This window comes from Apodemus sylvaticus, chromosome 3, assembly GCF_947179515.1.
Source record: "Apodemus sylvaticus chromosome 3, mApoSyl1.1, whole genome shotgun sequence".
Classification (NCBI taxonomy): domain Eukaryota; kingdom Metazoa; phylum Chordata; class Mammalia; order Rodentia; family Muridae; genus Apodemus; species Apodemus sylvaticus.
Window position 1 is genome coordinate 136,850,648 of NC_067474.1, and position 14,548 is coordinate 136,865,195.

At 46.7% G+C, this 14,548-nt stretch overlaps 1 protein-coding gene across 3 annotated transcripts; it reads right to left on the reverse strand.

The window, feature by feature from the left end:
* Nucleotides 1-296: 296 nt before the first annotated feature.
* Ppie (peptidylprolyl isomerase E) lies at nt 297-14,175 on the reverse strand. Of its 3 annotated transcripts, none has more exons than XM_052177264.1 (10): nt 14,121-14,175; nt 13,095-13,193; nt 12,636-12,679; nt 11,999-12,025; nt 10,656-10,737; nt 10,107-10,207; nt 8,135-8,258; nt 5,331-5,516; nt 3,109-3,251; nt 297-1,585 (listed from the first exon to the last, which is right to left on the reverse strand). In XM_052177264.1, the coding sequence occupies exons 1-10, from the start codon at nt 14,149-14,151 to the stop codon at nt 1,472-1,474; spliced, it is 951 nt and encodes a 316-aa protein (XP_052033224.1). In that variant the 5' UTR covers nt 14,152-14,175; the 3' UTR covers nt 297-1,471. The 3 variants fall into 3 exon arrangements, with proteins under 3 accessions (XP_052033224.1, XP_052033226.1, XP_052033225.1); XM_052177266.1 differs by having other exon boundaries at nt 14,129-14,172; XM_052177265.1 differs by lacking the exon at nt 297-1,585 and adding an exon at nt 2,589-2,926.
* Between the last annotated feature and the right edge of the window lie 373 nt (nt 14,176-14,548).

The window sequence follows — 14,548 nt, forward strand, 5'->3', positions numbered from 1 at the left end:
CTGCCAGCCCATCCCTCCATCTGGTCAGGCCCTGCTTCCAAGGCAGGAAACCAGTAGACCCTCTCAGCCCCGAGGCCAGGAGGGAAGGCAGTGCTTTCAACTCCATGCCCACATTCTGCCCTCGTTCACAGGCGCGGCCCTCTCAGACCCCTCCGTTCTTTCTCTGCCAAGGCTGGGAAGATGGTCCTGGTTATAACCCTGGTGACCTGAGTCCCCAAACAGTAGCCCATCTCTCATCCCCTCCAAACTCACTAACACAGCCAGGAGCATCTATGTCCCTTAGGATTGGCACAGAAGTCCAATTTACCAACCTATTCATGATCATTACTGGCCTAGCCTGACTTGAATCTGGAGCACAAGATGGATGTCAGGCTCTTCAGTATCCAACAGAAGATTCAGGTGTGTACAGACATGATCAAACTCCCTCTAGCACTCTATAGCCTGTCTCTTGGAGGTACAAAATGGGCTTTCTAGAAAAGAATTTAAAATCATGGGGCAGCCAGGTATAGTAGTAATACACACCTGTAACCTTAGCACTGGGAGGCTGGGGCAGGATTACCATGAGTTCAAGGCCAGCCTGGGATATATCGAGACCTTATATCTATCAAGATCTTCCTTTAAAACAAACAAAAAACAACCAAGCAAAATCTTGGTGTATTTATGGATCTCAGTCACTAAACCTCTGGCTACAGGCAGGCACAAGAGACCAGCAAATGAAAAAACCTATTGTGGATTTAGCATCTGGATTCAGGCATTGTTATTAAAGAAAATGCCAACAGTTTTCCTGATCCATAGTCCTGACTGTACCTTGGTGCAGCTACTACAGGCTGGCACAAAGGCACACAACTTGGCATTAGCCAGAAAAGGTTGTGCCCTTTTTATGGGCAGTACAATCCCTCTTGGTGCTGGAGCAAAGGTATCATGAATAAGGTAACCCCAGAACAGAGGCCAAGCAGTCCTCAGGTAAGAGGCACTGCCCTTCACGGCCCATGCTTCGGTGGGGAGCGGGTGATGCAGGTGAGGGGGAGACACAGCTATGCTACTGAGCATTCTTGCCCCAGCTCCAGAGCTATGCTAGACTCCTGCCCATAAGAGGCCTATGACTGTCTCCTATCAAGAACTGCAGCCCTCCCTAGCCACCTTCCGGAGCTGCCTTCCCTGAACCCCCCAGCAAGTTGAGGCTAAACCCAGGAGGCCTCTTTGGGACTCTCAGGCACTGGCAATGTGCCTGGCACAGGCCCAGCTTCACCCTCCCTCTGTTGCACCATTCGGATGATTCTGGCAGAGGTTTGAGACAGCTAATCTTGGTTGTCAACTTGACACCTGGGCCCCTCCAATAGGGAACTGCCTCCTTCCGACTGGCAGAGGCCCACCCGGGGGGCCTTCTTGTGGGCAGTACAATCTCTCGGCAGGTTGTTTAAGAAGCAGCATTCGTCCATGGTTAATGCTTCGGATCCTGCCCCGACTTCCCTCAGCAATGAACTATGATGTAGAAGGACAAGCCAAATAAGTAAAGCCGTTCCTCACGTTGTCTTTGGTCATGGTGTTCCATACATATGGGGTTCCAGGATGTCTCTGTGGGTATCTAGGCAGAGCACAAGGAGAGGAAGGAATGGACGTTCAGATCCTCCAAACCAGTTGAGTGTCCACAGCTGCATCCTGGCCTTAACGCTTCAGGCACTGTCACAGAAATGTCACTGCTCTTGGCAGTCTCTGCTAAGCTCTTTATACATGGCCTGGCCAGGTTCTTACAGGCCCAAGTACTGTGGTTCCTCACTTCAAATGCCTGTGCAAAGACTGGTTCCTGCTCACCGAGGCTGACTTCAGTGTGTAATAGCAGGGTCAGTCTGCCTTGGCCATGTCTAGATGTTCCTGTGCAGGTATATTTTAGATTAATATTTAATTTATGGAGTAAGGCAGAAGGTAGGTGGGCCTCATTGAAGACAGACCCCACAAACACAAGCCAATTCACTATTCAGTACATATGTACACACACACACACACACACACACACACACACACACACAGACACACACACACACATGCTCTGAGAACACATAAATACATGGTCAGTCACCAACCATTTGTTTCTAGCGCTGTAAAGTGAAAGATGCCAGTGGCAGCATTTGAACTTGATATGGCAGTGTCTCAATAAAACCTGATTCAAAGAAACAAGCAGCCAGCTGCTGGATGCCCGGGCAGCATGCCAACTTCTGGTCTCCGGAAAAGAAGCCTAGTACCTGGCAGAGTTGGTACCTGGTTTAAATACACCTACCATTTAAAAGTCTGAAGAATGGAATGTGAATGTTAGACGTGGGCGCCACCAAGGACACCACCAGAGAGGCAGTGTTGGTTCAGGATCACGGGCAACAGAGACAGGCAGCTCTGAGTTCCACTGCCCTGACATGATCTGACAAGGACGTGTGGCATAAAGATCTATTACCTGGCATGTAAGGGATTTAGCCCCAGGAAGGAAACAAAGCCACAGGGAAAGTATTACAGCTTCCCAATGCCATCCCAATCGGGACAGTTTAGCCTTGGATGTGATCTCTAATAGAGAATTCCCAGGAACACGCAGGAGGCAACAGTACAAAAAAAAAAGTTTATTTTAGCAAAGAAGCCACCTAGCAGCTACAGAGAGTTCAGGTCAGGTGGCAGCAGCACGCTGCCTATGCTGGCTTTCAGGCCCAGCCATGACTGAAGAAGGCTGGGCACTACAGACGAGCGGCTGCTAAGGCAGGTGACCCCGAGAAAAGGCTTGTGCTATACACAGCCTGCTTCACGGGACCCAGTCAGCACCAGGGCCCGAGAGCAGGCAGCTCGCCCTTGTCCTGCAGAAGAGGAGCAGAGCGCAGCCTCACATGTACTCTCCACAGTCCGCAATGATCACCTTCTGCTTTGGCTTCCCATCCTTGCTGCCCTGAGCCTGTGTGGGCAGCACAGAGAATCAGGAGAGAAGCAGGGTGCAAGAGCTGCTAGAGCACCATCCTGTCCCCGAGGAGACCTGTTCTAAATGCCCCCATGCAGGGCGTCGAGAGCCCTCTCCAACTCCCCCCTGGGCGCCCACCCACCCAAGGTCCAGGCAGGAAGCCATTCCCAACCACCCACCTCAATCTGCCGCAAGACATCCAGGCCTTCTGTGATCTCCCCAAACACCACGTGCTTGCCGTCCAGCCAATCCGTCTTATCACAGGTCAGGAAGAACTGGGAGCCATTGGTGTTTGGGCCAGAATTGGCCATGGAGAGAAGGCCTGGAAGAAAATAAACTTGTCAGCTCCCTCCACACTGCTCCCAGCCCATGAGGCATGCCTGTGCTGATGGCTGATAGTGCTTCTGCAAACTCGGTCCCATGAAAGGGTCCCAACAGACAGCAGTTAGCACCTTGTCTTTCCCTCACCAAAGAAAAAACATGAGTGGACTGTTTGCATTTTTTTTTTGTTTTTTCCACATTTGTCTTGTCATTTATAACAATGACTCCCAGTCTACTTTGTAACCAGGTCCATTAAGTCCTAGAACACTGATGAGCAAAATATTCATTTAAAGTGTAATTGTATGGGCTGGGAGGTGGTCCACAGAGAAAGGTGCTTCTCTAGAAGCCCAACAATCTGCATTTCATTTCCAGAACTATAGTAAAGGAAAGAGTTGTCCCTCAAAGTTGTCCTCTGATCGCCACACCCAACTGGGCTGCATGGACCCTCACTTAAACAAAGGACAACACACATGATAAATACATCTCTTAGACAAGATACTGTGCTATAACAACTACGATACAGGGCCATCCGTGCTGGGAAGAGAAGCTTAAGGAGTCACACAGAGGGAGGGAGGCCAGGCCAGGAGATGGACTGCAGACGATACAGCTACGGGTGCCGGCGAGACAAATCCAAGATGAGTCCAGTCCCTCCTCAGGCGTAAGTGAACAGTTACTACTGCAACTCAGACATAAAGGAAGTTGAAGGAGAATTATTTTAACTCGTGAAGTGTGAGGATCCTCTACAAGTACAGCAAGTGCTCTTAACTGAGCAACCTCTCTAGTCCTGTAAGACCTAAGTCTATTATATAATAATTTCACAAACGGCAAGCTTTAAGGGCGTTCCTAGGAATGGAATCTTCTAGGGAGCTGGATGCAGCAGAACATCCTGTAACCCTAGCACTCGGGAGTATCGTGAGTTCAGTGTTAACTTGAGCCACACTCACGACCCAGTCTCAAAGCAAACCAAGTATGGTGGTACATGCCTTTAATCCTAGTACTTGGGAGCCTCAAGCAGTTGGATCTCTATGATTTCCAGGCCAGCATGGTCTATATGGCAAGTTCCAGGTCAGCCAGGGCTACAGAGTATGAGACCCTAACTTGAGTTAAAACTATAATGTAAGTCAATGGAATCCCATGCATCATTTCACGAAATCCTATCAGCACCAGCAATACTGTCTGTGGTATCCAAACTGCCAGCAACAACCTGCTTGTTCTTCTGACTGCTGCATCTGAGTGTGGCACATGGTGGGATAACTTGTGCCTTCTGGTGTTACTGCACCTATCAGGACGCTCTTACTTTTAAGATAATGCAGGTAGGAAGAACTTCTTGTCCCTGTACTTCAGTCTAGCTCAAACTTGCAGGAAGAACAGAGGTACAGTGAACAGGTTTCTACAGAGAAATGAGCTGACCTCTGACCACCATCGTGCGCAGTAATGGAGGAAGGAGGAGGCGGCAAGGCAGGAAAGTGGTGAAGCTACTGAGGATGGAGGGGCCGATGCCGGAGCACAGAGAGACAAAGCACACGGCTGACAGCACAGGATGCTGCCAGGGCTGGGATAAGCGGAGGTGGAAACCTGCCTACTGCCAAAAAGATGGTTGGCATCCTTAGCAAGGAAGGCCTGCGTGCCCAGCTGGGGCTACAGACCTAGACAGAAGGGCTCAGAAAGATGAAGGCAGTGAGAGTGTATATTTTTTCTAAAAGTTTTGCTAAAAAGTAGATCAGAGAGTCAAGATGACAGCTGGTGGGAGAACAAGAGTCCGAAGATGGTTTTTGTATTTTTTTAAATTGTTTTTGTTGTTTTTCTTTTTCTTTTTTAAAGAATTATTTTATGTATATGAGCACACTGTGTTGCTGTCTTCAGACACACCAGAGAACATCGGATTCCATTACAGATGGTCATGAACCACCATGTGGTTGCTGGGAATTGAACTCTGGACCCCGGGAAGAGCAGTCTGTGCTCTTAACCACTAAGCCATCTCTCCAGCCCGGGTTTTGTATTTCGCTGGCCAGTCTCAGCCAGTCTTGGCAGTTACGGCTATCAGCCCTGGCCCTGCCTTACTCACCACACCAGTGCTTACCTGGTCCTGTGTGTTTAAGGATAAAGTTTTCATCATCGAACTTCTTTCCATAGATGGACTTGCCCCCTGTGCCATTGTGGTTCGTGAAATCACCACCCTGGCACATGAACTGGGGAATGATGCGGTGGAAGCTGCTTCCCTTGAAGCCAAAGCCCTTTTCATGGGTGCACAGGCAACGGAAGTTCTCTGATGTTGAAAAAAGGAAAAGGTGCTGAGGTTAAAGACAATACAGCTTCCAAACCAAAATTAAAGTAACTACTCAGAAAGACAAAGGGGGTGGGGGTGTATGAAAGGGAGAAAAATAAAACATGAAACTTGTTTTACTTGCTTAGTTTTGCACAGCTGCTCCTGGGTATCCACATGGGGATGGCTCCCAGAACCCTCCTGGATCCTATATCATTTCTACCATCTCTATATTATTTATGATACACAACACAGTATAAATGCTCCATAAATGGCTGTATACTCTATTATCAAGGGCATGTAATGACAAGGCAACAATACACACGTGCTTAGTAGAGATACAATGTTCCCCAGAAATATATTTAAAAATTTGTATCACATTTATTAATCGTGTATGTGCATGTATGTGCAGGTGTATACAGGGCTGAGGACAACTTCCAGGGCATGGTTCTCCCCTCCTATCATATAGGCCCTAGGTCTGACCTCACATTTTCAGGCTTGGCAGCAGGTACTTTAACCTGCTGAGCCATCTGACTGTCCCATACATATTTCTGCTATGTGATCAGTTAAATTCACAGATGTGGATTCATGAATAGAGAGGAATGACCATATTCTCACTGCATGCTCCTTAAAAGCTGTCACGATACTGAATAACTAAATAACCACATGGCACTCGGATTAACTGATGTGCGCATTCTCTCTACTGCACCCCCAAACCACACTGAAGTGTTTTTTGTTTTTTTGTTTGTTTGTTTTTTTTTAAGACAGTAGGACAGCTCAGCAAGTAAAGGCACTTACTGTGAAGCCTGGTGGCCTGAGTTTGGGGTCAAAGGGCAGAGTTGACTGTTGAGTGGTACTTTCTTCTAAGATGAATTTTCATCTTGGAGGGAAGCTTAATAAGATTCAGGATGTTCTAAAAAGAGGTGAAACTGTCTATCCTATGGGGAAGCTCCTTATGTCAACTCAAGAAGTAAAAAGCTCAAAAGCATCAAGAAGTCCCTGAAACTGAGCAGATTCAATAGGATCCTCTCTTCCCTAAGCAGGAAGGACTGCTGAGAGACACTTTCAGACAAATGGAGCTGCCTGGAAAACCACTTCCTAACTTATCAAGTGGCCTCAAGCTGTGCAGTGAGCACCAGGTTTCTAGCTTTCATGCGCCATTATGGGCCTTTGGTGACGCATCTGATTTTGAGTCAATTTCTGCTTCTGTAAGCAACTACCTACCCATACTCCTGAGGTAACCACAATAAACTCATTGGCTCATCAATTTGAACTTTATGGTGGTGTTTGTTTCTTTGCTGTGTCCATCAATTCCCTAAATAGAGTGAGTAAACATTTCTTCATGTCTTCTTTGGAACTCTAAAAGTTGTCCTCTAACCTCCGTATGTGTCATGGCATGCATGCATGCATGCACATGTGCACATACACATACACAATAATTTGTTTGCTTTTGACACAGGGTCTCACTATATAGCTCTGGTTGTTCTGGAAATCTATGTAGACCAGGCTGGCCTAGAACTCAGGAGATTTGCATGACTGCCTTCCAAATGCACCACCACACTAGGCCACAATAATTGTTTTAAATAATGGTCATGTGGCATGTCTGTATGTTGAGTATACACATGTGAAAGTGAGTGCCAGAAGACAGTATCCAATTCCTTGGAGCTAAAGTTACAGGTACTCATACGCAGCCTAGCCAAAATTAAAGTGACTACCAAGAAAGCTGTGGGGGTGTTGAAGAGAGGAAAAGATAATTCCTTTTCTAAGCCAGTAAATCAAAAGATATTGCCTAAACTGAAATTTTTTTTATAATTAAAAAGGGAGGGGTTGAGCAGGGCAGTGGTGGCGCACGCCTGTAATCTTAGCACTCTGGGAGGCAGAGGCAGGTGGATTTCTGAGTTCGAGGCCAGCCTGGTCTACAGAATGAGTTCCAGGACAGTCAGGGCTACACAGAGAAACCCTGTCTTGAAAAAAGCAAAAAACAAACAAACAAACAAAAAAAAGAAAAACAAAAAAAACCCCACAAAACAAACAAAAAACAAATTTAAAAAAGGGAGGGGTGAATATAAAGCTATTATCTTTCAATATAGAAATTAAAACCAAAATAACCAGCTGAGAAATAAAACTAGTTGCCTGAGGGCAGCAAATGGTGCTGACCGCAGGGCAGGAAATGGGGTTATTGGTCTCTATTATTACAGGGCACTAATGATTTCTCAAAGCAAATTCTGTGATAACTATTTAAACTAAATGTATGAAAAATAAAATTTACATTAAAGAATAAATCAATATTTTAACGAACTAGAATCTAGTACTAGTTCTGGAACATGGGATAATGTGTCTGATACACTTTTTAAAATTATTCACAATAGTCATAATAATGCAATCTTACTGTATTATTTAAAAAAACAAAAGAAACCTCTACTATTAACAAATAACAAACCAGCAATTAATGAGCTTCAGTGTTTGCTCTGACCTGTTACAAGATCCTAGGACCTTAGACGCCACATATTAACTCAGGTCAGAAACCATGGCAACGATATATATAAAAGCTGAGGTGGTAGGAACCTTGGGAGGCTGCTCAGTCGTCAGCTTGCTGCCAACCTGAGCTCAGGTCTGCTTACCTGCTGTCATGGGCACAACATCAGACCGTAGGAGCATTTGAATGCGGCCTGCTGGCTTGTTCCCAATCTTGATGTCCATGTATACCTGAGGATTTGACCGGGCTTTTTTTGCAGTGGGTTCTCCCTAGGTGCAGAAATAAAATGCTAGTTAGAGGACCCCTAACTCCCTAAGTAGGTGCACAAGTAATCTTTCCAATATATCCTCAGACACAGCACCATCAAACAGCCTGAGCATAGATGCTGTCAGTTAAAGTCTTGGGCCCTGATAGGGTTGAAGGAGGCAGGAACTATGGCCACAATACCCAAATGGACACCCAGTGACAGGAAATCTCACTGAGCACTATAAAACAGGACCCCTACCCATTGGCACATCTCTTCACGTTCACCCTCAGACATGCCTGCTTACCTTCCTTGTCCTGTCGCTCACTGGGTCAGAATACTCAACCTGCCTCACCTTTAGTCCAGGTCAAGTCATACACCTTACTACAATTAGTGGACACACCCCCCCCACACACACAATCGTCACTGTCACAGGCTCACTCTGGAAGCATGGGGAAGCCCTTCTGATGGAGTCCAAATGATCACAGGACAAGGCTGAGGCTTGCTCTGCACTCAAGCAGGGGAGACTAAAGCAGAGGAAAACAGATCCGGAACACAGGTATCCCATTTGTTTTGGATCAGCTGATCAAGCACATGCTAAGGAATTGTGGCTGCTCTAACTACGGCTCTTTACAGTGGTGCTGGCACCACCGCGGCAGCCACAATCCAGTTCTTGCTGTATTGCCCTGGGTCTTGAAGATAGAGATAAGTAACACCTGAAGCTACTTTGTTCCTTCAAGCTTATGCAGTTAAGATATATATGGCATATACTATATACTGTACACATATACATACACCATATCAACATATTTAATGTATTTCACTAAGCATGGAGTAGGGAGGACACTACAGAAAAGCAGAAATGACATCTGCAAGATGGACAAGATGGACCTGGAAGCCCTGCTGGGCTTTTATGCCCTGAGATATATGACAGAGGGGTGAAAAGCTCTGAACGTAAATGATTAGACCTGTGCTCAAGAAAGGTTACTATAGCTTCCTTGGGAAAGGCCTGGAGGAACCAAGACTGTAGCCACAAACAACTGAAATTTTCCACACAAAAGGCAAGGCTAGATACAGATTCCATACAGTATAAGGGAGGCTGTCAGGAAAAGCACCGGAGTGTGATGATGTTCTGGTTCTACCATAAAGAAGGGACTAGCATGACCAGGGCCCCCGCTGAGAGTGCTACTTTAGGTCTGCATATGAACTTCTGGCTTAGGTAACTGTGTGGCTAGATAGTGACCAAGGTTAGGAGTACAGCAGGGCAAGATAAGGGAGAACATCCACTCCAGGCAAAATAAGCCACAATGAGACTTGTAGCCAGAAACAACTAAAGTCCAGTGTTAGAAACAGAGACCATCAAAGCTGACAGTGCAGCACAGGAGGGCTGCAGACAGCCGAGAGTGACGGCTGCTGTGTCAGCTGAGGGAGGGCACAGAAAAGCCACACGCCATTATACACCTCACAGGGTACACAGAGGAAGCCAAGTCATGCAGCAGTGGTCAGGGAGGTGAGCTGAGAACCAGAAAATGTGCCAGGGCACAGGCAAACCCAGAACACACACAGTTAAGGGGAAGTAACACTACCTGTCCTGTTACCTATGCACAAATCCAAAATCAGGACAGAGAGCAAGGAGCCAAAGACATCAGCCCAGGAGGTCTTTGGGGTGGTGTGTGGGCCTGGTGGGGTGTGGAGGAGCACAAACACAACTCCCAAAGCTGTGCCCCATCCCCCCAGCACCACCCTCACCAAGCTCACCATCTGCCCTCTGAGCTCTGGGACATGCTCAGATCTGCCAGCCCCCGTGAGGACTGAGGACGATGAGAGCACAGCCTGCCTTCTGGAGAGAAGCGAGTGCCCCTTTAACCCTCACCTCTTGGGCTTCAGCTTTCGGAGGCTCAGGTCCTTCTTCTTCTTTATTCTCCTCAAGAGTCTTCCCAGAAAACTTCTTCAACCAGTCATCATCTGACCAAACTAGAAGGAAAAGACACACAAAAGTTAAGAAATTCAGACTATTCCTCCACTGCGGGCAGCTGCCTTGGTCATCTCTATGGTCCTCTTGGCCAGAGCAATTCCCTTACTGAATCCTTGAGACCAAGTTCCCACCGAGACTCCCTAGAGGTCCAGCTATTAGCAGGACTAAGGGAAAAGTTATGTCAAAGACAAAGACAGGGTTTTGCTGGCTTCAGCTCTCTTCTAGGAATGGAGTACCAAGAAAACTGAGAGGAGACCAGACAGAGTTCTCTCAGAAGAGGAACAATTACTTTGGCTTGCTACTGCCCACTGATAAAGGTACTGTGCATCTGTCCCCAGTGTGCACCACCCTCTTGTTGTCCCCACTCTCACCCACCAGAAGCAACACTGAATACACATGAAGAAGGGCAAACCAGAGGACCTGACGAGTGCTCTGAGGGCCTCTCACCTGGCCTGGAAGAGCCCTCTTTAATCCTCATCGGCTTGGCCAAATTGACACGAATCGTCCGTCCAAAGAGCTCTGATTCGTTCTGAAAAGATTGTAAATCCAGCTGCTTAAACTGTCAGGTTACACAACTATGGCAGCAACCAGGTACTGGTGGCATATATCTGGAATCCTTGTACTCAGGAGGCTGAGGCAGGTGGATCTCTGAGTTCAAGTCCAGCCTGGTTTAGAGTTTGAGGACAGCCAATGTTCTGCAGAGAAACCCTGTCACAAACAAACAACTCTGCAGATTTCCATTTACTTCTGAGACCTGATTAGTGTTTCCTTTTAATCCTAGATGGTTTCCTTTTAATCCTGTGGTGAAAGCTGTGCTCGCACCACAAACAGTATCAAGAAAGAAAATTACAAGGTACTTCCTCCCTGGAGCTGCTGCAAAGCTTGAATACCCCCAAAGCCCTGCACTACTAAGAGTAATTCTGAGCTCAAGGGATGCAAGAGACAAGGAAAACTATACATAGACCCCCGAGCTCATCTTTAGAAGCAAGATCGGCTTTGAAATAGTGTACATAGAGAGTAGGTAGTAGAGAATAATGAAGAACTTCACCAAGATATCAGCACCAGGAAAGGCCACCTAATATGAACCTTAAGTCAGCAGTGAAAACTTTGTGGCGGGGGTAAGGGTGGTGGGGAAGAGGTCTTTTATTAGGATTTTATAATGATACCAGAAAACCACAAAAGTGTAAATTTCTTAGTATCAGAGTCAATTGTGCACTGATTTCTAATGGAAACATGTAACCAGAGATGATTAGTTTTAAAGATTTTTTTTTCCCAGTCAAGTTCTAGCCACAGGATCTGACACCTTTACACTTCATCTCTGACATGACGACACATAAGTGTCTTAGGCAGGCCACAGGTCTTTACGAGTGCCATCACTTCCAAGGACTCTTCGAGCTGTTTTGATCATCTGCATTAGTAGCATGGCCTTTGATTAACTCTTCCTGAATTTCTCCTCTCTGCTGTTAACTGGTCTGACATTTCATGAAACCCTTCCTTTTGCATGTATGTGCAGTTTCAGTGAGCAATCAGTCAGGACTGTACTTGCCATTTGCCAGTGAGAGACAAGCCAAGAAGGATGAGCAGGGAGTACTCTAGTAAGTGGAGAGGTGGCTGGGCAGGAACTAATTTTACCAGTGACCAGTCCACAAGGAGTATTTTTACTTGATAGCAACTTTCACCTCCCCACCCAACCCTGCTACTTCAGAGGTTCAGAACACCGATATTTGAACAAGGGCCCTCTTGTACCAGCACAAGGCACCTTCCATTAGCATGAGGATCCCCAGCCGTACCATGTTGTCGATAGCTGCTGCAGCATCCTGCCAAAGAAATACAAGGTGTAAGTTTAGGCTTATGGTGGAATTCTTCTTGTGAGTCTAAATGTACACTTGAATATGTGAAATGCACATAAAATAAACAGGAAAAAGTCATGTCTGTACTTCCTGCCTAGGTTGGGTGTATGACTAACAACACTTCTTGGGCAAGTTTTGAGCTCACAGCACTATGATCTTTTTCTAGCTGAAGGTGTAAGAGATAATCACCAGCACTGCTAGGCAAGAATGTTCAATGAACAGAGCTGGAAGAACCCTGCAGAGCAAGACAGGCAGGGTCTGAGCTGTTATTGACAGATCATAGTCTACTAGAAAGCCTTGCTTCAAACAGCATTTCTACATCTGAAAGCATTACCCTAGGACCTGGAACCTAAGTAAATGGGAAATAGCTTCCTCTATAGCAGTAGTTCTCAACCCTCATGCTGTGGTGACCTCAAACCATACAATTATTTACTTGTTATTTTATAACTGTAATTCTGCCACTGTTATGAATTGTAATGTATATATCTGATATACAACCCCCAAAGGGGTTTCCACCCACAGTTGAGAACTGCTACTCTGTAGGAACCAAAGACTAAACAAAGCACAAAACTCTCACCTCTGCCAACTCAAACTCAACAAAAGCAAATCCTCGGTGTTTTTCTGCAAAAAAAAAAAAAAAAATGAAATAAACACAAAGACATAGGTAATTGGCATGTTGAGACAAGGGAAGAAAAGAGTCTCAAAAAAGTCGGCCCACACCATGTCCAGACACCAGAAAACCCACCCACTCAACGGTGCACAAAGAAGGACCCTCAGCCTTTGATTCCTCTTAATATTTGAACCAAATATGTAGACCTTAAACTCTATCCTCCTGCTTCACCTCTCTCCCCCCCTCCCTCTGTCGGTGTATGATTTATTAGTGCTGGGAACTGAACCCACAGCTTCATACGGCAGGCAAGAATTCTACTAGTGAGCTATACCCCCAGCCTAAGAATATAAAGTTAGAACTGAAATGTGACTTTACTTCTTTTCCTATAAGAGGGTAATGATCATTAAAGATACCCAAATAACCCACCTGTTTCATAATCCAGAGGAATCTGAATATCTGTGATGTCTCCAAACGGGATAAAGGCAGCATGAAGAACCTTGTCGTCCACCTCTTCTGCCAGCCCACCTGTAAATAAGCCGAGGCCCTTCTGAGGAGGTCCTTGTCCTCCTCACTCAAAAGTCCCTGCAGATCATGGACTCTGCCTGTCGCTGGCATGGCAGGCAGATGGAGGGATCTTTCCACCCAGCCCTTTGTCTACACAAACACCTCTCTCTACAGCCTACCCACACTATGTTCCTTCCGTCAATTTTCTTTCAAACAGATCCAAATTCATCTCCAAGACTCTTGCAATAGCTTCTTAACAGACCTTTCTGCCTCCATTCCCTTCCTCCAATCCCAACCAAGTATTTTGAGAAAGTTCTCTTAGACTTCAAAGTCTTAAATGTCACTGTCCTCAAGATAAGACGAGAGCTCCTTAGTAGTGTACACAGGCTTATCATCCGACCCTCGCTGATCTCTCTGGTATCTTCCATTTTGTTTTCCCCAGGTTCCCTGGGTTTCTCGAAGAATGACCCAGATGCCCCTAGCCGTCATGCTATTTTACACCTTTGGGCTTCGGCTCCCTGCAGCGAACAGCTTTGCCCCTACTCTGATCCCTTGCCCAACTCCTGCCCAACTTCTGCGTCCTGACAACAGAAAGTCAGCCCTCGCTCAAGTTCCTGTCATCACTGTTAGTCCCTATTACAGCACTACGGGGTTTAGGTTATTTCCCACTTTCTTCTAGATAGTCTGGTAATTGCTTCCTTTATGGCGGAGACCCAGCCATTCTGCATTGAATGTTTGTAAAACGAACGGGCGGGAGGGATTTGGAAGCCCATTAATTCTTATCACTCGTCCGGAGCTCCTGTGCGCTTAGTGGACTAGGAAGGTCGCCGGAACGGTCCTTCCATCTCGGGCACACACCCTCAGGCCCAGCAAGCCCTCCATAGACCCCGGCTGCTCTCCCCCTTTCCCACATTACCCAAACTAAGTCTAGCTCCCGCGCCTGCTCACCCACGTACAGCACACGCTTGGTGGTGGCCATCTTGCTCGCGCCCGTTTCCGCCGGAAGCCCGCACGCGGCCGGCCCCCTCGCCGTCGCCCCTCCCCTTAGGGGTGGGTCTCTGTGAGCAGCGGCTGCAGGCTCCGCCCCTTCTTGGATGTCTTTCAAAGTGCGGTCTGTATTGACCTGAAGCTCCCAGGGCTGGCGTTGCTGGAGGAAGCAAACCATGGTCTGATCAACCTGGATATTATTGACCAACACACTATGGTCCGGGCTGTCCAGGAAGCTGTTTTTGGCCAGTTCGGGGCCAAGAATGGTTTTTACAGTTTGAACTGGGGTGAGGTGGAGGATCAAGACAATATTTCATGAGAGATGAAAATTATTTGAAATTAAAATTTCAATATCAAGAAGTTTAATTGTTAGAGTATAGACACATCGT

Excerpts from the sequence above, each read along its gene's own strand:
- Ppie (XM_052177264.1), bottom strand. The coding sequence starts at position 14,151 with ATGGCCACCACCAAGCGTGTGCTGTACGTGG. Across the intron at positions 12,680-13,094 it reads TCCTCTGGATTATGAAACAG|AAAAACACCGAGGATTTGCT; the intron begins GTGGGTTATTTG and ends TTTTTTTTGCAG. Across the intron at positions 8,259-10,106 it reads CGAAAGCTGAAGCCCAAGAG|GGAGAACCCACTGCAAAAAA; the intron begins GTGAGGGTTAAA and ends TTCTGCACCTAG.